Here is a 25,797-nt window from a genome sequence, read left to right on the forward strand (position 1 = left end):
GAAGAATGCCAGATGTGAGAGTCATGATAGCTTCCAGGGCTGCCAGCACACACATTAATGATAATGCCCTGGGTATTGCACATGACCTGGCAGTTGATGGAGTGAAATCTCTTGCGGTTTACGAAGACCCTACCCTATTCACCAGGTGGTGCTTTGATGTTGATGTGTGTGCAGTCTATGGCACCCAGTACCTCTAGGTAGTCTGCTACATGGTGGAAGAGGTGTATATTGCTGGTCCTCTTCTCAGAGATGCTGGGGAAGTAAATGTGCTCACCTGCATGTGGTGGAGTACCCTACATGCAGATGCCTATGAGATCCCCATGATGTCCCCAGTAGGTCTTTGGAAAGTACCTGTAGCTAGTATTCTAAAGGCTACACATACCATGGTATCCACTGGGATGGGTTCCCCTATGTTGGCTGTGGGTCTGAGGTGAGGCCAGCACAGCTCGATGAGTTGCTGAAGTATGTCCCTGTCCACCCTGTAGCGCTCTAGTATCTCCAGATCATGTAGCCCCTGGTAGGTTACCCTGGGTCTGAACACTCTTCTCCTCCTCCTCCTCAGCCTGGGCTTATTGTCAAAATTCTTCTCATCACCACCCTCAGCCTCTAGCACATACTGATGTATCAAAGCAACAGCAGTCCCTAACATTTTATCAGTTAAAATTCCCCGGAGTGTGTGCACCAATGGTTCAGAGTTTGTGGGAAAAAACAGACTGAAAGGTGTTTGCATAGTTTATACTGTTGTGCTGCAGATGCTGCCTGTGTGATTGGATGACTATGATACATTCCACCAGCCAGTTATATTATTTGTACTTAATTGCCTTTAAACTGCTATTTCCCCTTTTTTCTCTTCCAATTTCACCCCATCTAAGTCCTGCAGCATGCCATGCACAACTGCTGCTCAAATGTAAAAACTTCTGCTGGTTCCTGTTGTTTTTTCGTTTCCCTTGTGTTTAATACCTGCAGCACACCACGCAACCCCCTGCAGCTATAGTAAACAGTTTTGTGCAGAAAGGACCCTCCCAGGGACGCAAACACACTCAGCATTTCATGAACTAGCTCAGTCACACCACTCTTGCTTAGCTGTGCTTAGCTAAGCACAAATAGAGACAGTGGAGCTATAATATGCTTGCACCAAGCATGCCACACACCCTTTTCATGTCAGCTGCTTCTCTTGCTTACACTGCAGCATTATAGCTCCTACATGGTTAGGTTTCAGTGAACATGGTTTCCCATTTTGCTATTCAATAAATTTAGCTAATTTGCATAGCATACCCCACTGCCTTAGTCCTTTGTTACACCACTACACCAGAGCCTTTCTCTTTAGCTACCACTGTTACCTGTTATTGTTTTGGTTTTGCATGCTACCCACTATAATGATGAAATCCAGATTTCACTTAAAATTGTCTTTTCATGTTTTTTTTTTTTTTTTTTCTGCATGGTGTTGTTTGCGTACTGCTGCACTATGCTTAAATGGCCAGAACTGGCTAAAAAATAAACTTTTATTTTTATAATTTTGCAAATGTATTCCATGCCAATGGTCATATTCTTTGGCCATTACCATGCCTAGTAGTCATAATACATGCTTTACTTTGAGCTGTCATGACCCCATTTTGATTTTTGCAGAAATGTACACGGTAAGTTACCGAAAACATTTCTGCAATGGACATTGCTGTGACACGGATTCCTGCTTGCTTACTGAATTGCTAATTCACCTAATTTGCATGGTTTTCACCAAGAAATGAGGAAATTAGCATTATTCAGTGGTGTCCAAGTCACAATAGTGCTGGCAGGGCGCATGCACACTTCCAGCGTTGTTTACTGGATTTCTTGGCGGCCATATTCCATGCAGGAGCTGCTTCACTATTCTGGCATGGTGAAAGTGCTTTATTGAATTCCAGCATATATCTATCACTTAGCCTAATCCTGAACCTCACCCTGAAATACACAAACTCACAGACAAACATATAACACCCATCCTTCACTCATCCCTGACCCTAACACACACACACACACACACACACACACACACACACACACACACACACACACACACACACACACACACACACACACACACACACTCTCACCCCACCAACCCCACTTACCTGTCTCAACATTATGCACCATCACATTTTCTTGACATTAAACCACACCTCCTGCATTTGTCAAAGAAAAGACATTCAACAAAATTTGGGGACCCATACTTTTTAAATACTAGTGGGTTGAGTGTCTCAGTAGATGGTAAGAATAAAACTTTGCTACATTAATCATTGTCAAAATTTTTCATGTTTATACTGGCAATATTTGTTTAATGTGGAAATATATAAACAGAATGCTTGTTATTCCCTATAAAATCTCAAAGTATAGTAAAATGACTTCAGGTTGCTGGAGATGTAGTAAGGATGTAAAGGCTGACTGCACACATGTTTATGGATTGTGAAAAATTAAATGTATATCGGGAAGAGATAAATATGTTTTTAAGGGGTTATGGTCTGATAATTGTTCTTTAACCATATAAATAATACTAATGAATTCTTCACTTCCTTTATATGTAAAAGCCAGACAACAAAAAATGTTCTGGAGTCTCCTGGCAGAGCTAGAAAAGTTATTTAAAAATTGGAAATCAGATTTGGTTTCTATATTCAAAGAATTCTTAAAGTTAACAGCAATACTATTGAAAACTGAAAAAGGAGCAATCAGAATAAGATCTATAAATCATATTAAGACTTTTAGTGGTTAGGATAGCCTTGAAATGTTGTTATTGAAATACCAAGGCTCTTAATGTGTTAATTGTATAAGATTACTTGATGATTCAATGTATTCCTAATTATGTATAACAGTATGTGGTGTTGAATTTCTTCCTTTCTGTATATATATTGTAAATATGTTAAATTAATAAGAAATTTTCTTTAAAAAAACATTGTTTAACTTCACAACCATGTAAACAACATGCAGTAAGTTGATATCAGCCAGAAGGAACATAATATATGTTTCCAATGTGGATGCCCTAGTAAACAAATTTGTAATATCACTACATATTGTTGTGTTATTCTGATTGAAATTCAGTTGATTGAAGCAAAGGATGCAGGGAAACAACACTGATCTCTGTTTTCTGTTTTCCGTAATAAGTCATTAATGATGTAATTATACATTTAAAAATACAAAAGAAACAATTAAATTCATGTATGTGTAAAAACTACTATAATTTCTAAATACTTTATTCACTGAGATAATGTTTGTGATGTTGTCTGTTATAAATGTTCATGTAAATCTTCCCCAAATGCATGACCAATTAATGGGATTGAGCAATGACATCATTATTTTTCAAACATTAAAACAAATACAATCACTGATGCCCATGTGCAACCAGATGTAAGTTAAATGAAGATGCATCTCAACTGAAACAATCTATAGGACTCTGCCGTTCAGGGTTAAACGATATGTAATACTAGCAATCTAATAATGTTCTTTTTATCTAATTGTAGAAGTACAAATGAATCTTGAATGGTTCTTATCAGATCATGAGAGGAGCTCTAGATGGAACAATTTATTTAGTACAGTGCTTTGCACAGCGTCTGTGTTATAATCAACATCACTTCTAAGTCTCATATCCTGATTTGTCACAATGAGAGAATATCAGAGTAATTCCCAGCTGTCAGTTTCAGCAGCAGTATTTTCAGTGTTGCTCAAGAACCCAATGTCATGTATCAAGCACAAAACAGAGAGCCATATGTCAATGTTTCCATTCTGTAGTGATCAGCTGTTTAAAAATTAAATTGCAACTAAGAAAAAAATCTTGCATATTTGAAAGAAGTTTTCTTACGGGGGAGGTACAATCTTTTCTTAATCAAATGAAAGAGAAAAAAATGCATTGAACATAGTAATATGAAAGACTTTAAAGAGCAGTGCATTTTTAATAGGAACAAAAAATAGGGTATAATGAGATTCAATTACTAACACTCTGTAAATTGAGCTGCTTTCTTCTTGTGGAATTATAAAACTGGTGATAGTGTAAATATCAAACAGGTTCCTACAGCTGCTGTCAAAGAGTACACAATCTGATCTACTTATGGAGCAGGATCTGAAAAAGATTTTTGTAGAAAGTCTCCTTGGATGTCCTTTGAAAAAAAGAGTCAACACCTGTCAGCGTGGGGGACACAGTTGTCAGCAATACGAAAGAAGATTTGGTTTACTGCTGCTCCAGAGAGGGAAATGAACAAGGAGACATTTTCTGTTTCTCTTCTACTGTGCCCACCATCTATTTTGATAAAATTCTGTCTTTAAAATTCTACAACAGTGCACATTTTTTTACAGAAATGCAAAACCCATTACACCATATCAGCAAAAATATATTCATTTTGCACTACGTTTTAACTATTCCTTATTGACTATACCCTGGCCATTATTACTCATGCATGTTAACCTTAATCCTAACCCTGACTCTAATCCCAAACTCACATATTACCTTATGAAAAACATTTTCCTAATACCAACACTCTACTGTTAAGTTTCTATGTTTCTTTTTTGATGTCCAGTCTCAAATCTTTTATTTTTAGTTTCAGCTATTATTGAGTTTAAATGCACAGCAGACATGCAGATGTTGATGGGCTAAGCATCAGTGTTTCTGTCTGTTGACAGTTGACATTCATTTCTATTTCATATCAATGCTAATGGAAAAGAAGGCAATGCCTTATACACCACCAACTAGCAAGACAACAAATTGTGAACTATTATAAGCCGGGCAGGGATTTAGTTAGGGACCGAGCTGAATAATGTCTTCCACAAATAAAATTGAGAGTGATGTGTTATATGCCCATTCCTATGGAGTCAAACATATGTGCATCCTTTACTGTCTTATTAACAAGAACTTTCACCTGACTTACAGAGGACAATACAGAGACACAACAAGCTACAGCATCACAAATCGTAAACCAGCTCCTTGAGAATAGGCTACAAAATTTGTGGCAGAGGACCCCCTATATTACAATTGAAGTAAAGGAAGTCATGCAACCAGTGATCATACAGAGTTCATTGAATATCCTAACTGTTGACTCTGACCAGTATTAAACAAAAAATGTGATAGCCTAGAAAGACTTGGCTGCAAGTTGAAGACTTCTTATCTTATCAACAAAATCATGGGTAGCCCTCCAGTGAATCGTAAGCCTCATGCCCTCACTCTCCTACTAAAACACCATGCTTGCATAGGGATAAAAATGGCCAAACATGCCACCAATTTCCATCTGAGACTTAGCCTCTGTTAAATAAATAATTGAATGGTGGTCATTGTGTTGAATGGTGCCTCTGGTAATATAATCTTAAAACTAGTTTCGCATCCACAGCAGCTCTTGGGCCACTGTCCTTATACTGTACAGTTAACATAGAACAAGTGTGTGCTAACAAGCCAACTGGTGGGATATTGACAAAGTTACGAACTTCTGCTTTTGCAGTGCTTACTCTAGGGTGCAGTCTTACATGCTGCACTCTGTTTCTTGATATTTTTGGTCTGATATCATACAGAGTCACTGATTTGGACATTTGACAAACCTCATGATCACTGTATGCACAACTTCTTTTGGTTTGATTGTAATATAGGAATCCATTCATTCCCTTCCCAACAGTAATATTGTTTCAGAGTTAATCACAACATTAAATCTTGAAAAATTACATGAGATCACCAGGAATCCACAAACAAAACACATAAAATAATAACATGTACATCAAAAACATAACTAAATAAATAAATGGTTGAGTTAAATACAATTTTGCCAAAAGCAGTTTTAAAACACTTTGTATGGAAATATCATTTAAATGAAGGGAAAACATAAATTTAATTTTAATTGACAAATCAGTTCTTTATATTCAAGACAATTCTCCCAATCCAACCTATTAATGAAACTTTTTTTCCAAAATATTTTTTTTTTAATTTTTGAAAACCCATAAGTGTTTATATAGTGCATTATCCATGCTATGATTATTATGATTATTATTATTATCATTATTATTTTTTTGCTGTAATCATCTTCATAAATTTGTTATTGGAATGTGTTCCTGTTTTTCCAATGTAGTTGGCATTGCGTATTTTACAAAGAAGAACAGAAACAATGCCCATTGTTGTACAATTATATTTCTCCTTGGCACCAATAGAGGCTGGATGATCAACTAAAGAATGTAAGGACTTTCATGAATACATTTATATTGTTTACACCTCCCGCATCTTGAAATGTTATTGTCTGTATTTTGACCAACTATGTGGCTTTTATGGGATTCAAAAATACTTTTTAATTTGCAATTTTGTTTAAAATAATGTAGATGCATTACAGAATGTATTACCAACTTTGTGTTGGACAACAGACTTTTTCAATGTCTACAACAATTTATAGATAGCTTTATTATCCAGGGAATAAAAAATATCATACCATATCTGAATGAAATTGGATAAGGGGTGCATTTATTTTCTAAATGTCACACCACTAAGATCATCTAATCATTGGTCTTATGTCAATGTAACTTATTCATAGAATTCCCATATTATTTGTTTAGCAAATGCTCAAGGTAATATCTATCAATGAACTTTTGTTTTAAATTCACCATTTCAGGATTGAGACAGTCATTCCTAGAGTCCATATTGCTAACAAGGCCACACCAGGTCCTACAAGCCTGAAATGCATTAACAAGAAGGACCATCACTCTCTCTGCTCTTTCAGGTGGTCTGTAATCTCCAGTGCATTATTTGTAATGTGCTTGTGCACCATCTGGGCAGTTCACGATTCACTTATTTGTCACATGTATAGCAATGATTCATATGACAGGACAACCAACAGTGTCACTTGGTTAGTAGGAGCACACACATGCCAGATAGACTTGTCTATACTCACATGTACCATGCATGCAGGGAGCAGATACACACCTATACTCACAAGTACCATGCATGCAGGGAGCAGAGGCATGCCTGCACTTGCAAATACTATGCATGCAGGGAGCAGAGACATGCCTATACTCACAAGTACCATGCATGCAGGGAGCAGTTAACATGAATAATACTATACTGTCTATTGTGATATTTTAAGGGATGCTGCACATGCCCTTAACCCTTTTGTTGAGCAAAATATGTAAGCTCATAACCATCTGCAAATGGCTTATAATATAGTCTATGCAGAAACTTCAAGTGATAAGACTACTGAAATGATGATTCCAATGTTTGTACACTTCACCAAAACATATTCTGGGCATATGCAGCAAGATATTTGTTGTAGATGCCATTCCTCACAGTACAGCTTTGTGCAATAGTTGGGACAGTAGAGAAACATTATGGTACGATCTGGCATACATGTAATTTCAGCAGCAGTAGAGAATGGTGGAGAATTGGATCCATGTGTGGAAAACCTAAGTTTATTGTCTTCTGGGAAATCCTGGTATCAAAACATACCAGTCCACCCTATTCTCCCTCTTTTGTGTTCATTTCAGTATGTTTCATATCCTTTTCCTTGTTTGTTGTATAGTCTTCCTCATCACCCACCCTCTATATACAGTTGTCCATTCAATGACCTTCATACCTACTGTGTGCATATTGCCCCTATTGGTTTCTAAGTGTGGGTTTGTCAGTCTTTCCCTGCTTCCTGTCCTTCTCCTTCTATCTCACACTAAGCTATCCTTTAGCACATTCTATACCTACCCTTCTTTTGGTTCAAGTTTCTCCCCAGAAAAAGAAATAGCTTTTCCATTTTTCTTTTAAAAAGTAGGATACAAAACCACCAAAACCAACCTTAGGTAATTAACATTCATATTTAAAAAGCTATGTTACAAGGAAATGGGAACACTTCCTGTTTACTACTGCTTGCTGTTATTCCTATCCTTACATTCTTATCTTCATCCTTTCCTTTCTATCTGTATGCTGAAGCGGGTTGCCACTTTTCAAAGTTAAATCACATAGGTCTTTCTGTTGACCTCTGTGCTCCTCTGTGCTGCTTTGCTTTGGCAGCCAACTGCAGCTCTGTATCTTTATATTGCACGCAATGACTCCATAATGATTTTATGTCTAAACACTGATGTTCATCACCATGACAATGTGCATTGCTCTCACACTGCCACTGCCATGTGGCAACATAGTGCTGAGACATGAAGTGAGCATTGCACTGCCATAACCCCACCCACATAAAGACAACATCCTCATACAAACAGCATAATACACTCATATGCTAATGCCATTAAAAGTCACTATCCAAGCCTCCTAGTACTTTTAATATTAGCTATCAGCAAAACAACCTCAAATACTCCTACTACAGGCATCACCTCATCAACAAAATACCACATCCATGTCTAGTATGTATAAATCTACTTCTGGAATCATTGTAGTCAGTAGTGACTCTGTTGTTAGACACACACACACATGCACCCCCCCCCACACACACACACACACACACTACATACTACACACTCACCAGGCTGGATAAGAATAGTGTTATAGTCATCTGCCTCTTGAGAGACAGTATTGCAAACAATCCAAGGGTTGTCAATGCCAGAGCTGGATTATGGTCAAATGGGGCCTTAGGCAGGGTAATGCACCAGGCCCCCTTCCAGTGTCCTATTACTTAGCTGTCTATCCCCAGTTACCATAAAGACTTTTCAAACTTGTCAGTGTGCTTACTATTTTTTTCTCTGCTTTTGGAATAATTTTTAAAACTTTTGTTTCCAGTTTTATAACACAAACATTGATAGCCATTTGTTAAACAAAACAAGACAGTCTTGTATAAAAACAAAATAGACATAGCATGAGCAGCAGTAAACTTCTCTACCCTTGAATCTCACATTAATTGAAAATGCATCTGTTCAGTGGCAGATTAAGTGTACAATAGGGTCTAAGCGGTTTCCAATCCATGGGTCCCCTTGCACATATTTGAATCAAATTCTTGATTGTTTTAAATTATATTCCCTGCTTTAATAAAGCAACACTTGTTAGAATTCATTTTAAATTTGTAGTTTTGAACATTTTTCCAATTAGCTGTGAAACAAAATGTATGAACTAATAATGACAAATGTATCCATTTTAGAACCTTTCAACTGTAAACGGCCTCTCAAATTGTTGTCATTATAATCCATCGATATCCAAACTCAACAATTACAGCAATTTATCCAACTGTGTGCATATCACATGGCTGATTATGACAAAAATGGTCATGCTAAAGTATTTCAGTTTGCTTTTCACAAATGCACAAACCAATAATGTTTTAACTTTACCAGCTCAGAAGGATAAGTGATTTTTATCCAAAGACACCCCTCAAACATGACAAATACACTTGCATTGTTGACTGCATCCTTCTCAGAAGTCTGTATAAAAAAAAGTAATAATATCAACCCAAGTCACATATTTTAAATTTGTTTCACAGTAGACAGTAGCCAAAATATTCCAAGCATACCGCTCAACTGTACAGATTTTCACAGAATGTCCAGATTTTTCCCTTATATTTTTGGTCTGTTTTTCATAAAATTGTGGCCTTCTGGCAAATCAGTGGCAACTCATTAAAGACTGGAGGTAGAACATAATGACAGACAGTTTCAGACTTCACATCCTTCAGAAAATGCATGCTAATGCAAAACTTGTTATCTTTCAACTTTCTAAGTTTGTAAGAACAATATTGAAAAAGTGTCCCTATTGTTGTGCCTTTTTCCCACTTTTATGTATGGCTTTGTCCAAATTTCTTGCTCTAAGAGGTTGAGAGGTATGATTCCAAGTTAATTCACATACACACACACCCACACACACACACACACACACACACACACACACACACACACACACACACACACACTGGGCCAGAAAAGCTCCCTGTCAGACAGTGTGAGGCGGTGCTATCTCTAAGAACAAATGACCCTAAGGAGAGTAAACCCAAGAAAAACAGCTGGTCCTGATAATATTATGGGAAGGGTTCTAAGAGACTGTGCTACCCAACTGTCCACTGTACTAAGAGATATTTTCAACACATCCCTGCAACTAGCCATTGCACCCAGTTGCTTCAAAAATACAACAATCATTCTCTTCCCCAAGAAATCCCAGCCAACACGCCTAAATGATTACTGGCCAATTGTTCTTGCATCAAAAGTAATGAAGTGTTTTGAGTGGTTGATAAAGAACCATATCTCTTCAAGCCTGGATGCATTACAGTTTGCTTATAGATCTGACTGCTGCATAGCTGATGCAATAGCTATAGCACACCATGAATCCTTGGCACATCTAGAGAACAAGAATTGCTATGTCAGAATGCTGTTCATTAGTTTTAGTTCTGTCTTTAACTATGTCATCCAACTGAATCTAATATCAAAGCTAATCCAGCTGGGCATCAAAACCCTCTTATGTAACTGGATACTGGACTTTCTCATCAACAGACGCCAAAAAGTATGTGTGGGAACTAACAGTTCAACCAGTATTACACTGAGCATGGATGTCTCTCAGGGCTGCAACCTGAGTCCTCTGCTGTTCACCTTGTTGATGCATGACTGCATGGCCAACCATGAATCCAACAAAATCATCAAGATGGCGGATGATACCACGGTCATAGGTCTAGTCAGAAATGGTGAGGAAATAGCCTGCAGGGATGAAGTGGAGCATCTGATAGGTTGGTGTGACAGCAACAATCTGGCCTTAAATGTAAGCAAGACCAAAGAATTAATAGTGGACTCAGGAGGACTCAGGAGATACATCAACCTCTGGAAATTAAGTGGGTGGTAGTGGAAAGAGTCAAAAACATCAAGTTCCTGGGGGTACACATCTAAGATGAACTATCCTGGTTGACTCATATTAGCCCCACAGTGAAGAAGGCACAACAACGTCTGCACTTCCTACGAAAAATGAGGAAGGCAAACCTGTCTCTGTCCATCCTCAATGCCTTCTACAGAGGGACCATCGAGAGCATCCTCTCAAATAAAGTCATAGTTTGGTATAGTAAATGCAGAATATATCATACTACAGCTGATAAAGTGCAATATCTAAGCATTCCCAATGTGAAGTCATAGTCTTTGCAATACCTACTAGTATAATATTGTCTAATGTCTTCCTGTCCAATTGTGATAATTTGTGTTGTTAATATTTTATGTATTAATGTATGTGCATTAGTCTTACTATCACTCAAACTATGTGTTCATTGTTATGTCTTGCACTGGGACCAAAGCAACATAATTTCTTTCAGCTTGTACTGGTGTGTATATCTGATCAACAATAAAATTTACTTTGACATTTAACTTTCACACTCACACTCGCGCGCACACACACACACACACACACACACACACACACACACACACACACACACACACACACACACGCACACACACACACACACACACACACGCACACACACACACACACACACACACGCACACACACACACACACACACACACACACACACAAACAAGCAATCCTAAAATGCCAGACTAAGGACTGTTTGAAAATGAACAGATAAAACCATAAGGTATTTTTTTCCTCAGACAGGCATCCCTGCCATCAGTTATAGCCACTTTGTTAACTTTGTACTCCCTTTCATGATATAAAAAAATTAATTATATGGATTTTATTGGTGACTATGGATGAACTACATGAAACTGTAATAAGATCATTAGCATTAGTCTATGAAAGCAAGCCATGTGTAACATAATTTAAATAAAAAAGTATTTATGAGAGCATAAGAAATATTAATTACCTGATAAAATATTCTCAGCCATTATGCACAATCTCAACAGATGTAAAAGTCATCTGAATAATTCCACATTAAAGATAACTATTACTAATGCAGATGTTGCTGTAGGCAAACAACGTTGCATTTCAGTGCTTCACCAACAAATGTAGTTCCTACTACCATTAAATAATAAACTGCCTATGTTACTTTAAAAATGGTGTGCTGTTGATATTTCCATAATACTTCCTGAGCTCTAACAGCTATGCAATGGGGCATGTCTGGCAAACAATTACAAAAGGTTCATAGTTACTAGGCATACAGTAAGGAGCCTAAGCCATATTCCTAATTGACCCAAAGCCCTAAGCAAATCACTTAATCAAATGATGACATAAAATAGGTAAAAGATGGTGGAAAGATTCAAACATGCACCCTTGGCACAGGGAGCAGCTCATTAACATGTCAGAGCTTTAGTCCTTTCTGCTAACTGATAGAATAACAGTTTATTTTAGTAAATTCAGAAATCCATTGCAATCTACTCTTGTAGAGGATAATATATCACAGTAATGTGCAGCAATGACTATAAAATGAAAGCTGAATATTAAATGTTTCTTATAATCACTCCAAGTAATGCAGAGTATAATACCTGATAAATGTCAGCCCCTTTGCAGTTTTTGCATGCAAGAAAGAATGTAATGCAAAAAAATGAATGCAGCATGTTTAGACTGTATTATAAAATCCAGGCTAATCAATGAATTATTTAATTCTTTAGTGCAATGAATAAAGCAAACAATTATAATCAATATAAAAGTGGCAGCAGCTTTTGTTCAACAACCAATAAGTCATCCAAACATCAGAAATATCACTCCATGTAACATGAGAGTGGGGATGCTTTCAGAATACCTACATCTTCTTTTTGACCTCCCTATGCCCTTTCTGACATTAAGAATAGCAGTCCCCTCTGATATTACTCAGTACAGGTCTGACCTACTGGAATAGCTAGTAATGCTTTATTGTTGCAGCATACACATCCAGACTGAAAAGAACTGGGTTGTGGGCAAATAAGGCACTATGCAGGGTAATAAATTACGTCCTCATCAGCCACAACAATATCCCATTATTTGGCACCCCCTTTACCTGGTAACCATGAACACTGTTCAAACCTATTAGCATACATTTTCTAATTCATCAAAGAGTTTTGCATTTCAATTAAAAGTTTTACTTCAAGTTTTACAATAAAAATACAGCCATTTTCTACACAAAGTAAAGCAACACACTCTGACAATGAAAACAGACTTAGCATGAGAAACAGTGAACTTCACTTCCATTGAAACTCACATTTAGTGAAAAAGTATCTGGCTGCCCATTAAACTACAAAATATGTTCTGGAATTCATACTAAATTAACACATAGTGAAGTACTTATTAACATCTATGTGAAGGGTACATGTATTCAAGAGACAAATGTATAACAAATTTGCTAACAGTGTGGTATAGCCCACAAGGCACATGCATCCCTTATCTGGAATACTATCTGAAGAAGTATTTGGCAGAGTCACACAGAAGACACATGAAGGCTGAAGGAGTCAAACCATTTACTACAATAAGCCCCATTTTAACTGCTTATTGCCTTACTCATCGGCACTATTAGACAATCTGTTGAAGTCCAAACACAGTGCATTTCACACCCATGTCTGATGAATTAATAGTTACCTTTACCCTAAAAAGATCCACTTTTCCTGATAACCAACATCAGCATTTTTAGAGATTTCAAAAGGCAAACTGTTTACAATTATATGATGAAATCTCCAAATTCATTAACAAAATATTCACAGTTAACCCAGGATATACAATCCCCCACACTAAGGATCAGAACAGCCATTTTTGGCAAGTACATTATTGCAACCCCTGCTAGAGCTGAATACAGCGATAAATTCAAAAGCAAAATACCCTGGTTGTCAGTTGATATAAATAAATATACAACAGAAGGAATAAGCTGTTCAATTTAACATGTAGGATCAGAATCCCCACTCCATGAAGATAATATAAAAAAATCTCATTAAGATACAGAAGACAGCCATAAAATCCAGTACAATATCCCATAAACTCAGAAGTGCAACTGAGTCACATGAGAGGTATTAGTCATTCTTCAGCTATGTTAGCAAATTAAGAAATAATTTTACAACGCTGATCCAAACTTTTCCATACTGGTATCTCCCACTGAAATCTGAAAGATATTGATAACATACTGCAAAACAGGTTTGTGGCTGACTTCACCCTATGAAACTATCATCCCAGCTCTAGCCATCCCGGAGTTACCCCTCCCCTCAGCATCACTAAGGATCGTGGCCTTAAGATTATCTCAAAAAACAAAAAACAAAAACACTGTTTCCATGGGTTCTGACAATATACCTGCTTGCCTAATAAAAAGCATCAAACATGCACTCACTGATCCCTTCTTTAAACTAGTTAACCTAAGCCTATCTATAGGTTATGTTCCTCAGTTCTGGACCACTTCTTTTGTGATGTCCCTCCTCAAAGGTTGTCTCAGCATGAACTCTATAAACTGAAGACCCATCAGACTGAAGAGTCTTCTCTGAAAGAGTACATCATTACCGACTTAATAATCAGAACTTTAAAACATTTTTAGGCTTGACTCATAGCAATTCGGATTTGAAAATGTTGTAATCTTCTTTGTAATGTCATGCAGGAAGTGTACAGTGGTCATATTGACCATGCTGCCTATCCTGATTTGACCAAGGCATTTAATACCATACCACATGATGGAATTGTAAATAAGCTTATGCAATTAAGCATTGATCCTTGTGATGGGCTCTCTACCATGGGCCAGTAATCAAGGAGCCCCAATGCTCACCACTGACACCAATCAGAGATGGTCACTAAAATCAGAAATGGATGTACACAGTTTTTTAAGATGTAGTTCTTTCTATCAAGCACAATTTCCCCCAAGAGCACACAGGGAACCCACTCCTGACCTGGGGCTAGACTGTCTGTCTCTCCAGATCCCAAACAAGACTAACTCTGGAACACTATGTCCTAGTTTCAAGTAGCTAGCACTCACACACACACACACACACACACACACACACACACACACACACACACACACACACACACACACACACACACACACACTTCTGGGAAAGGCTGGTACAGATTTACTAGCAGTACTCCTTCTGCCCAGAATATAAGGTAACAATGCTGACACCAGTCAACCACTCTGAGGCTCCTATAAGGGTATCCAATTATACTAAGTAAAATCAATACTAATATCGATTGTAGAGTGTACTCAAAGCAGCAAGGCTTTTTGCAGTGGCCAAGTTGTCAATAAATAAGCACAAGTACTCTCAGGATGTTAAAAGTATCCTCTAAAAGACAAACCACAATGAAAGGTATAAATTATTTAATAATAAATAATAAAATAGAAAACATGATAATACTAAATATCTAAGTACAATAAACATCATAATTTCAGTCACAGGTGAAATAAAAATAACACAGTTCGATAGATTCAAACAGATGCAGAAAAAACAATACTTAACTAATCTCACTGTATTTCCTGACTGCCTAAAGAATAACTGTTCCCTAGCTAACTTAATTAAAAAAGCAAGGTAAGATTAGATGCTGAGATGCTTACTTCCACAAGGTAAAGTGATGAGCTTCTAACAAGCAGTGAATTGAACACAGCTGAACTCAACTATGTGAACTGTGATAACTGACATACATTTTTATATCAGGTTCATCCTCTCAGTGCTGGTAATGGAATGACATTGCATTTGATCACCTGACACTGGTACAATAGACACTGAGAACTTTGCTAAGATCTATTGCAGTATTTGAAAATTATGGAACAATTTTGAAAATTTCTACTCATCCCTTCCAGAATTTAAACATAAGCATTTAATCAGTTATAATAGTATTGTTGATACATTTTTAACACAAGCATCTGTATAAGTTAGTGTGCTAGTCAAATGACACAAAATTATTTACAAAACCCCAGCTAACTATGCTGGCATATGTTACGCATGCACTGCTCTATTCTCCCTGGCATGGATGGCAACACTTCATATTGTCACAATCTAAATGCAGTTAGATGGATAGGAAAGTATCTCAAGGACAGAATACACATTGTCAGCATAGTGAAAAGGTAACCAGTGATATTATCCTCTAGGGATCTATATTAGACACTCATCTGTTTAACATTTCTTTCTGTGACCTTCAAGCTGATTACACTGATCTCTGTTTAATCGAGTTTGCTAATGGCTTTAAGCTAGGTGTAGTTGTCAAGTCAGCCTGAGATACTTACCCCTTCATAAATGTATTAATATAAGTCAACACCTGGTACATCAAAAAGGGCTTTAACTAAATGCCAAGAAATAAAGTGCCATCCCTTTCAGGAGACATCAAACTGATTCAATTTACTGCAAAAATAATGTCCTGCTATTAATCAAGTCAGCAGTCATAAACCTGGGCACCTGGGTTGATATCTCCCTTTCCTTTAATTACCATTTGGCAATTGTAGTCAGAAAATTCTTGACACACCTTGTAATGTACTGCCAAATAAGTCAAGGTACTCTTATACTCTGCTCTGTCCAGACATGCTATAGAACATATGGTATGTACCTTACTAGACACTTCATAAAAACTTGAAAAACTGGAGAGGTCACTAACAAAAGCAATCTCTGTTCACACAAATCTGGGCTACCAGAAGAAATTGGGATTCTAGTTCCTGTATTCATTCAGTGTCATGTAAACTCCTGAGGGAATTCTCCATGCCTCACTTAAATTACCTTGCATCAGAGATCCAGCTATCCTTGATCTAATTTTTCTACATATGTTCAATAGTGCAGTGTGTTCATATGCTGTCCAGTGCTCAATATGCAGGCATTTCCCCTTGTTTGCTTAATCTCTGATTGGCTTTCAGGCAATTTGCTACTGATCTCCTTGAATATAAGTCTAGTACCTATAAATTCCAAGACTGCAGTGGTGGTGCTGCGGTAGCGTTGTCGCCTCACAGTTAGACGTTGCCCGTTTTATTCTCAGTTAGAGCGTCTTCTGTGTGGCGACATGCATGAATGGGTGTTCCTTCGTTGAAGGTTGTGAGTTAGGGCTGGCAAGCCAGCACATAAAAATCTACTGCCAATCATTAGCAGACTGGAGTTCCGCTGTGGCGACCCCTAACCGGGAAAAGCCAAAAGACACAAACAAACCTATGAATTCCAAGCCTGAGATTAATTGTATTTCTTCTTCATGTTTATTCAATATATATACAATCACTGCAAATAATGAAAAACAGTATTGTTACTAGCCATTATTTACTTTAGCAAAAGACAGCCTCCTTGCAGTTTGATATGCTGATGCTAGCTTATCATTGTATTATTTTTACTGACATCAATTAATAGAAATGTATTTTTCTTTATTACCTGTCCTTTAATAATATGAGGCTTACATTAATAACTATTAAAAGCTAAAAATAAATTATGTATAGATACTGTTATATTTGGTGTTTCATTCAGGTACTTGTTCATGATGTTTTGTATCAACTACAAATATTTTTAATGTGGTTTTGCATTAATAAATAATATATGTACTAAGAGCATTGTGTTTATTTCAATTTATTTTAAAGAGCCTAGATGCAATTCCCAAGACACTAGAGTTTTCATTTCTGAGGTAAGTTATCCCACATAAAAGTTATAATACAACAGGGCATATAAAACTTATTTCTGCATTTGGCACTGTTAAGCTGTTTATATAATATAAAGTTATTGATGGTATGTATATGAAGACTATGACAGATGTGCCATTTTATTTTTTCTGGCTATATTTACAGAGAGAGAGTGAATCATATAATTTTAAGGTGATGATAAGGTGCTACAGGTGACAGAGTACTATACTGGTTCACTGCATACCTAACTAATGGAACTTTTGCCATTAAACTTGGGTGTAATTCATCTAGCAATGGACTTTTTTGGCAAGAGAAACTCAAGGGTTAATTCTGGGTGCAGGACCCATTTCTATTTTCATTGACGATTTTCATTCTGCTATACCAATCCTATGCTGCTTATCTTACAGAGACAATATATCATCAGACTTCACCCAGATAAATCACATAACAAATTAAAAGAAAAGAAAAAACTAGAAGGGAATTGGCTCTCTTAAATGAAGCTTGTTATAAACTGTAAACACTCAACTACCATGATATTTAGGATACACCAGAAACATAAACCCAATCTACTTTTAATCATTACTGAACCTCAAGGCCACCCATTAAGTCACTGAACAAAGATACCTTGGTGTAACTTTAGACCAAAAAAAAAAAAAAACATCCTTTGCACCACAAATACAAAATGTTACGAAAGTGGTACTCATTTAGGTTAGCATACAAATATTCTTACCAACTGCTAAGAGAATCAAGAAAATCTTTAGTATTGCAATTAATAATGCCCACAATAAAATGCTGCTTGCCATTGTTTGCTATAAATCTGCACAAAACAGTCACACTCTACAAAACAAGGTCTGCAGGTTCAAAACCCTGAGACCCAGAGAATATCATTTTATCACTCTAGAAAAATCCAACTGGCTACCAGTAATGGCCTACTACTTGACTTTTTGACATTGAAACTAATTCATTGCTTGTACTGCCCACACATGATTCCTTATGCCCCATCGAGAGGCTATGTTATCTGTTTGTCAATGTCTCATTTCTACAAGACAAAAAGTGAAAATTATTTTTCAAAACTTGCACATGAAGTGTGGCGCTCAATACCACAAGATATATGAAAACAGTAGGACTTAAGTGCATTCTAAATGGAACTACTTGAATGTATTAGTAATGAATATAAGTGCCAATGTTTTGACAATAACTAAATCAGGCATATAGCAGCTATTTTATATTTGCAGAGTTAAATACTATTTTATTTCTAAACTGCATTAGTACAAATATTCAGAGTATGTCATATGTATGTTAACACTGCTTTGAATTCCATATTTAATCTCTTCCAGTTCTCATTTCTACAAAATTATATGCTGCTCTTCTTAAACTGTGAACCACCTCACAATGTGTCATTGTCATTTGTATTTAAATGTGACTTTCACATCACTCTATTGTTCTGCAAATGATCTGCTGCATTCTTTGAATTGTACAAATAACATGTGCACACTGTCATTGCTATCTATATTTATCTTCTCTAAGTCACTGCTTTGTTCTATAAATGAGCTGTCACATTCTGAAACGTGGGAACTAACAAAAAAATTGTAATTTTCTGTTAAAACTCCTAAATGTCTAAGTAGCACAGTCCAAGGCCTAAAGGGTCTTTGGATCCACAAACTTACCCAGTCAACAAAGTTAATAAATTAATAAAAGATACTGGGAGTACATTATTCGATGACATGTTGCTTTCTTCTTCTTTCTAGAAAAAATGTATCTTAGGAACTGTAAGCATTTTTGTACTAAAACTTTAGATGTCACTGTCCTTGGCAAAGCAAATCAAGTATTCAAGTTTAATATTCTATGAAACTATATTTTATATGAAAAGTAAAATATTTTAAGCTGATGTTAACTAAATGCTGCTCAGTGGAGCCTATATAAAGGTACTTGTTCTGTACTTTGTGACTGAACTCAACTGTAAATGGAAAATGACATATCATATGCTCAATAAATGTCATCTTTGTTATATATTCCCCTAGCAGATGTTGAACATCAGAATCAAGACTGGGTAAGCATATAAAATTCTCCACAGACTTGGAATTGTTGCTGTAGCTGAAGTAAATCAAATCAAAACCTGTCTTCAAGTGGAATCACTCAAAGAAAAAGAGCAAAACTGTCAGAGAAACCAGAAGGCAATTAGAGAGAAAGAAAGTGAATTAATAGTCAATAAGCTGATGAATATGAAAAATGTTATTGCAGTGGCATGCTTGAAATACATACTCAGGTTCTGTGAGTGGTGTGGTTTCATTGGGCTCAATTACAGGGCTTCCATCTTCATGATTTGCAATTCTTTTATCCTCTCGCCTCATCTCAACGATGGGTTCCTTTGATCCATCTTTCCTGAAAGCAATGAAAAACAAAAGGATAATATCTTAATGGTCTCATCCAATTATTATTTTTTTTTGTTGATGATATGCTCAGCATAAAATATAGTTCTTCCCTTTACATACTTAATTTTATATACCCACAGTATGTTCAAAAGCTATTCTGAATAAGGAAGTAGATGTGTCAGTATGAATTAATACAATGCTACCATAGAATGGGAATTGATAAGAGAATTAAGATATAGTAGGACCTTTGATGATGTATCACTATACTATGAAATTTTGCTACTTTTGTATATAAGTAAGTTGACAGTAACAGCAGAGAGACTAACATCAATTGTCACAGAAAAGCATTTCTTTCAATACAGCCATGTGATACAGAAATAACTCACTGCATATTCCAGATCACTTGGCTCCAGAGATATAAACAGAATAGCAATGGCTTCATACACATGCCTAGAAAACACACAGTATTTAGCAGATAATTGCTAAAGTGGTTAAGATACTAAAATGAGCAATACTGCATATTTTAGCTTATTTTCAAATTTTGACATTTTAAAACTTGAATAGTCAATCCATATGATGCTAACAACAGTATACATAGAAGAAAAACTTTGATATTGTAACCGTTTACTTGACTCTATAAAATTTTGAAGCTTAGAGTGAACTAGAAATGGGAAGAGCTAATATACTTTTTAGAAGGTTCAGAATATTTTACTGTTTATCTTATTTTACTAAAAAATAATTCCTTCAGTTATTGCTGAACTTTCTAATGCTTAATGGTTGGATTGCTAATGTTTTTGTTGCCTTATCTAAATTTCAGGTAATTTGCAGACAGGAATAAAATAGTACTTACACAAACATTTTTTTTGTGATATTAGTGTAACATAATGTTCTAACTTATGAGAAATGTAAACATACATAGTAGACAGAAAAATGTACAAAACTGTTGTAATTTAAAAGTGCATTAATAATGCAATATAAGAAATAAACTGAAACAAATATATCGAAAGGAGGATTTTTGCACCAATGCAACCAATAATGTGAGGTTTGTTTCCATACACCCCTAGGGAAGGAAGAGTGACATTTATTCCTCTCAGCCTCTTGTAACTATACTAACACTACCTTAGAGTAAAATGCAGTACTTTTAGCATTGTGGAAGAAACAATTGGAGTCATATCTGTGAAACAAACAATGCAAGATAAATTAGTAACCCAAGAAATGGAGAAAATATAATGAAAGGATTTGGGTATGTGGGATACCCTATCTTGTCTATCCTAGAGGGAGGGAGGAAGGTGATGTTGACCACTGACTACCAACATCTTATGTGGTTAAGATGTACGAGTCAAGGCAGCAGGCAGCAGATATTTTGGGACTTTGTATCTGGCTCTGTCACTTGCTACATGTACAGTAGCCTCAAAAAATGACTGAGGAAGTATACTTATGCTTATGCTAGATGAAGGCATAGCAAACCATTTTTGTGTATGTGTATGTTTGTTCATGTGTGTTTCTAATGCACATGCTAGTGTACGAAGACAGGTTAAGAAACGGCAGCAAAAACTCTATAAATGAACCAATGTTAGCACAATCTGAAGAATGACTCTCACTCAAAGACCTAATACAACACTGGGTTACAAAATGGTATCCTCCCAACCCCCGCAAAGCCTTGATGCTCAATCAGGTATTGGAATAAATAAAGAAAGAAAGACGTAAAGAGAAAGAATAGTGTGCTCAGTGGGAAATCAAGTATTACCTTTACTCTAGATAGTATGATTTCTGAGATCTATTCTCTTAGTGGATGTGTAGTGATACAGTTATCACATAAAGAGGTACAGAGGGTAACACTCATTCTTAAAATCATTTACTTGCAATACTTTTTCCTATTTCATTTTTGCCCTTGCTCCTGCTGTTCACCAAGCCTCCTTCTAATTAAACACAATCCATTCATTCTCCAGACACCAGGGCTCTTCCTCCACAGAGCTGTACATCCATGAGGCTGTTTTGAACCATTAATAGTGGGTGTTTTTAATTGCCAAAACCAAATCTGTGTTGGAGGGATTGCGATAAGTATCACTGCTGAGGCCCACGACACCTTCCCCCCAGGACTTCATGTCCACACACACACACACACACACACACACACACACACACACACACACACACACACACACACACACACACATGCACACACAGACACACACACACACACACACACACACACACACACACACACACACACACACACACACACACACACACACACACACACATGCACACACAAACATGCACACACACGTGCACACACATGCACACACACACACACATGCGCACACAAACACAAACATGCATGCGCGCACACACACACATACACACATATGCACACACACAAACACGCACACACACACACACACACACACACACACACACACACACACACACACACACACACCTCTTGAAGATTAACAGCCATTAATGGCTTGATGAGTCAAATGTCTAGCACAAAAATACCTTTGCATCCCAATATTTCTGCCAATGTATTACACAGTTATCTCTGACATGTGTCTTATGCATTGAAGGAAATCTTTTCTTTTAGTTTTTCTTGTTCAGGTATGAAAACGCCCTGCCTGAAAATCACTTCCAACTAGTGGCATTGTTTCTTCTCAAAAACAGTAGAAACTATGAATCTAGTTTTGTTTTTATAACTCAGTAGGAATGAAAAACTTTCTTATCTGGAGATTGAAACCAGGACCCTCAGCATTCCATGCAGTTGCCATAAGTTGTGCTTGACAAGCATATTTTGATCTGAAGGTTTACATTTTCTTTGTTCTTTAAGACAATCTACAGCAAGTTTCCTCTTTCTGCTTTATTCTTATTATCAACGTTCCCACTGAATAGTCAGACCTCTACATAGTTCTGCATAACTATCAATTACCTTATTCCTTCTTCGTTCTTCCACTTAGCTAAGGGCTGCCTCTTTGTTTCCAGTCTTTCCTGAATAAAGGTCACAAATTTATAAGAAACGTAGCTTTGAGGTACATTTTTTTTAAACTGAAGAGGTATCTCCAGATAGTGTGAAACATCATCTTTAAATATCTTCCTGAAGGGAAGACTTCCAGTCAACAACATTGGCAATGTGGCACTTGATTACTTTCATACTTTCTATATGTGACAGTGTAGGTTATACCATGTCCCCATTCTGCCTTACTGAACATGCACATGGTCGAGCAGTATATATCACAAGCTATGGACACCTGCTCTAGCTTCAGCTTGCACATACATGTGTCACTGAAGCTCTTCACTATTGTATTCCCCTCAGACCAGTATGTGAGAGCTTGTATGACCATTGTGTCTTTCAGCATAGAGAAAGTGAGAGGAGAATGCTGCTAGCTGTGTCAAGAGATAGCAAACATATACAGGAGTAAGTGAATGGCTATTTCCTTATCTCTTCAACATTGCATCAACTATGACCCATCATCAGTAATTGCACCCTTCCCTTTGTGTGTCTCTTTCTGAGGTGACAACAGCATTTCACAACTACAGGCACCACGACCAATGCCTACCACATCCCCAGTCAAGGCTGTAGCTGTAGTGGGTTATTAGGGTGAGAATGCCTTGCTAGTGGGGTTCCTGCCGCTCATTAATATGTATCACATCCTATTCAGGTAGCCTGGTTCAGTCAGAGCTAATAGTGGGGGTGACAATTGACAGGGAATTGAGATACCAGGTTGATAATCAGCTCCTCTTGTAGCAGATTGCAGATTTTGCAAACTAGATATCTCATGACATCAGGCATCCAATGAAAGATGTACACTATGTCGTGTGATACCCAGACCAAGATTCTCTCTCTCTCTCTCTCTCTCTCTCTCTCACTCTGGAACTAGCAGCTGATACTCTGCCCTTAACTCATCTTATCCCCTAACCATTTGTCTGCATTTTGTCTGTTTGCATATAATCCATTTATCCCCCATTTATTGTCTACACATCTGCCTATTTGTCCTGTCACATGGCGTTTTGCTTCCATTGTTGCTTGCTTTATTAATTCCTTCTCTTCATGCCTTTCATCCTTCTCTGCAGTTTATATCTATATCTATATCTATATCTATATCTATATCTATATCTATATCTATATATCCATATTCATATCCTTATCCATATACATATCTCTCACCATCTAAGAGCAAGAAATCAGGACAGATTTTAAATATTGCTCCTAGAAAGTAGCAAAAATAACAGGCCTTTTTATTAGCATGCATTTTCTGAAGGATATGAAGTGTGACACTCAAATGTATGTCATTCTCCATGTAACACAAGTGCAGCTCTTTGAATCAGGGAAATATTTATTTTTACAAATTAACAACATCTATTACACACACACACACACACACACACACACACACACACACACACACACACACACACACACACACACACACACACAGCATTGTCACTAGTAAATGTATAATTTATCTTATAACTGTGCCCTGCAGTATGGAGTATGGGAGCATTACCACAGTAGTTAGTTAATCACTGTGTGGTAGCCAGGCACTGATTACTGCCCAATGCTGTATAAAAATAACTTTAAGAGCTGGAATCAGGAAGTTCAATCCTGCAGGCTCAGAATGGGTGACCTGGATCTTATCTATAAGAACCAGAAACTTAGCTGAGAAGGGTGGCATTGTACAGCTAACCGAGGCACAGACTGTTAGAGGGCACACTCAGCACACGACAAACGGTCTTCTATGCATTTCAGTGCATTACCGGCATTTAGAATAGAAATGAATGCCAGCACTGAGTTTGTGGTCAGAACTGAAATGTTTTAGTGCTCTGTGATTTGCACAAAGTCTAGCAGCTGATTGCAACAAATACAGCAGTTTAAAAGGAAAGAAAAATTTTACTTTCTTTGCTACTCAACTTAAAATTAAAGGAGATACCAAATTCCAAATTAGGGCGTGGAACTGAGTGGCAGAATAAGTAGCTAGACCACTGCTACTGTCCCTAAGGGACCAATTGCATATAACGCAGACCCTGGATTACCATTTTTTTTTCCCCAGTTGTTGTAAGCTTCTTCACTCTTCTGTGCAACCTTCTTACCCTTTGTTTGCTATGTAGTTTGTTAACATTACTTGTTAAACCTGATGCTCTCATCAACTAACCAGAACTGACCACTGATTATGTTTATGTAGGCTAATCATGAGTAACTACTACCCCTATCAAAGGTAGAAGGTAGGAGCTTTTTTTTTTTTTTTTTTCTAAATACTGAAGAATCAACCATATGTACTCCGGAATGTAATTAGCCTTTTTTTGGTACCCAAGATAGGGCATGCTTTCAACACATTATTTCATAAACTGCTACTGTTTTATATTATAGTATGCAATAATACATAAAATACCAAGCAAAAGTAATTGGAACAATAGTCACATCTACTTTATCAACTGGCAAATTAGCAATAAAAATGAAGAGGTGGTTTGCAGATTTTCTTAGTAATTTTTGCTCATAATGATTATTCTCTTTATTTCTTCTAGAAATTTTATGTTTCCCTCAGATTGATGTTTAACAGTTATTGTCAATAAATGTTGACATTTTTAGAAGCAGTGGTCACTGAGTGACTGACATGGACATATTGAACCCCACTGATACAAATTGCTGGTAATCTAAAATGACAGCTGTCAGTTTTACTGTCCACTCAAAAGAATATTCCACTAAATAGAAGCTATTGACCAAATGTTTTGCAAAACATGCTGCTCTGGGCCTAGTCCAGTTTGTCTCTCAAATACCTGGTAATGTATTGGCCAGCTATATCCAACAGTGTTTTTCAAAAAGAAAAGTTAAACTTAGAGGATGAAATATGATATTACTGATAAAGTTGTATGTTAAAATCATAAACAACCAATTTAAATAAACATAACATATACTGGTATTGTATGTCTAGCATTGTATCTCAAAATGTAAATGCACGGATACATGAGACTGGACATATACAGCAATCTCCCTTTACATAGTAGATTTAATTGTAAACATTCATAAGCAATTAAAGCTGTTAGATTCTTTAAAGATATTTTGCAATGTCCTTGCTACAT

At 36.8% G+C, this 25,797-nt stretch overlaps 1 protein-coding gene across 1 annotated transcript in view; it reads right to left on the reverse strand.

Annotated features, from left to right (window-relative positions):
• Window positions 1–25,797, reverse strand: part of NCAM2 (neural cell adhesion molecule 2) — a 2,742,482-nt gene that overhangs the window by 73,602 nt on the left and 2,643,083 nt on the right. The window contains exon 17 of the mRNA XM_044072021.1: window positions 19,616–19,735. Coding sequence (XP_043927956.1) covers window positions 19,616–19,735 — 120 coding nt within the window. The remainder of the gene's footprint in view (window positions 1–19,615; window positions 19,736–25,797) is intronic.

This window comes from Protopterus annectens, chromosome 5.part0 (genome assembly GCF_019279795.1).
Source record: "Protopterus annectens isolate FY-2018-M chromosome 5.part0, PAN1.0, whole genome shotgun sequence".
Classification (NCBI taxonomy): domain Eukaryota; kingdom Metazoa; phylum Chordata; order Ceratodontiformes; family Protopteridae; genus Protopterus; species Protopterus annectens.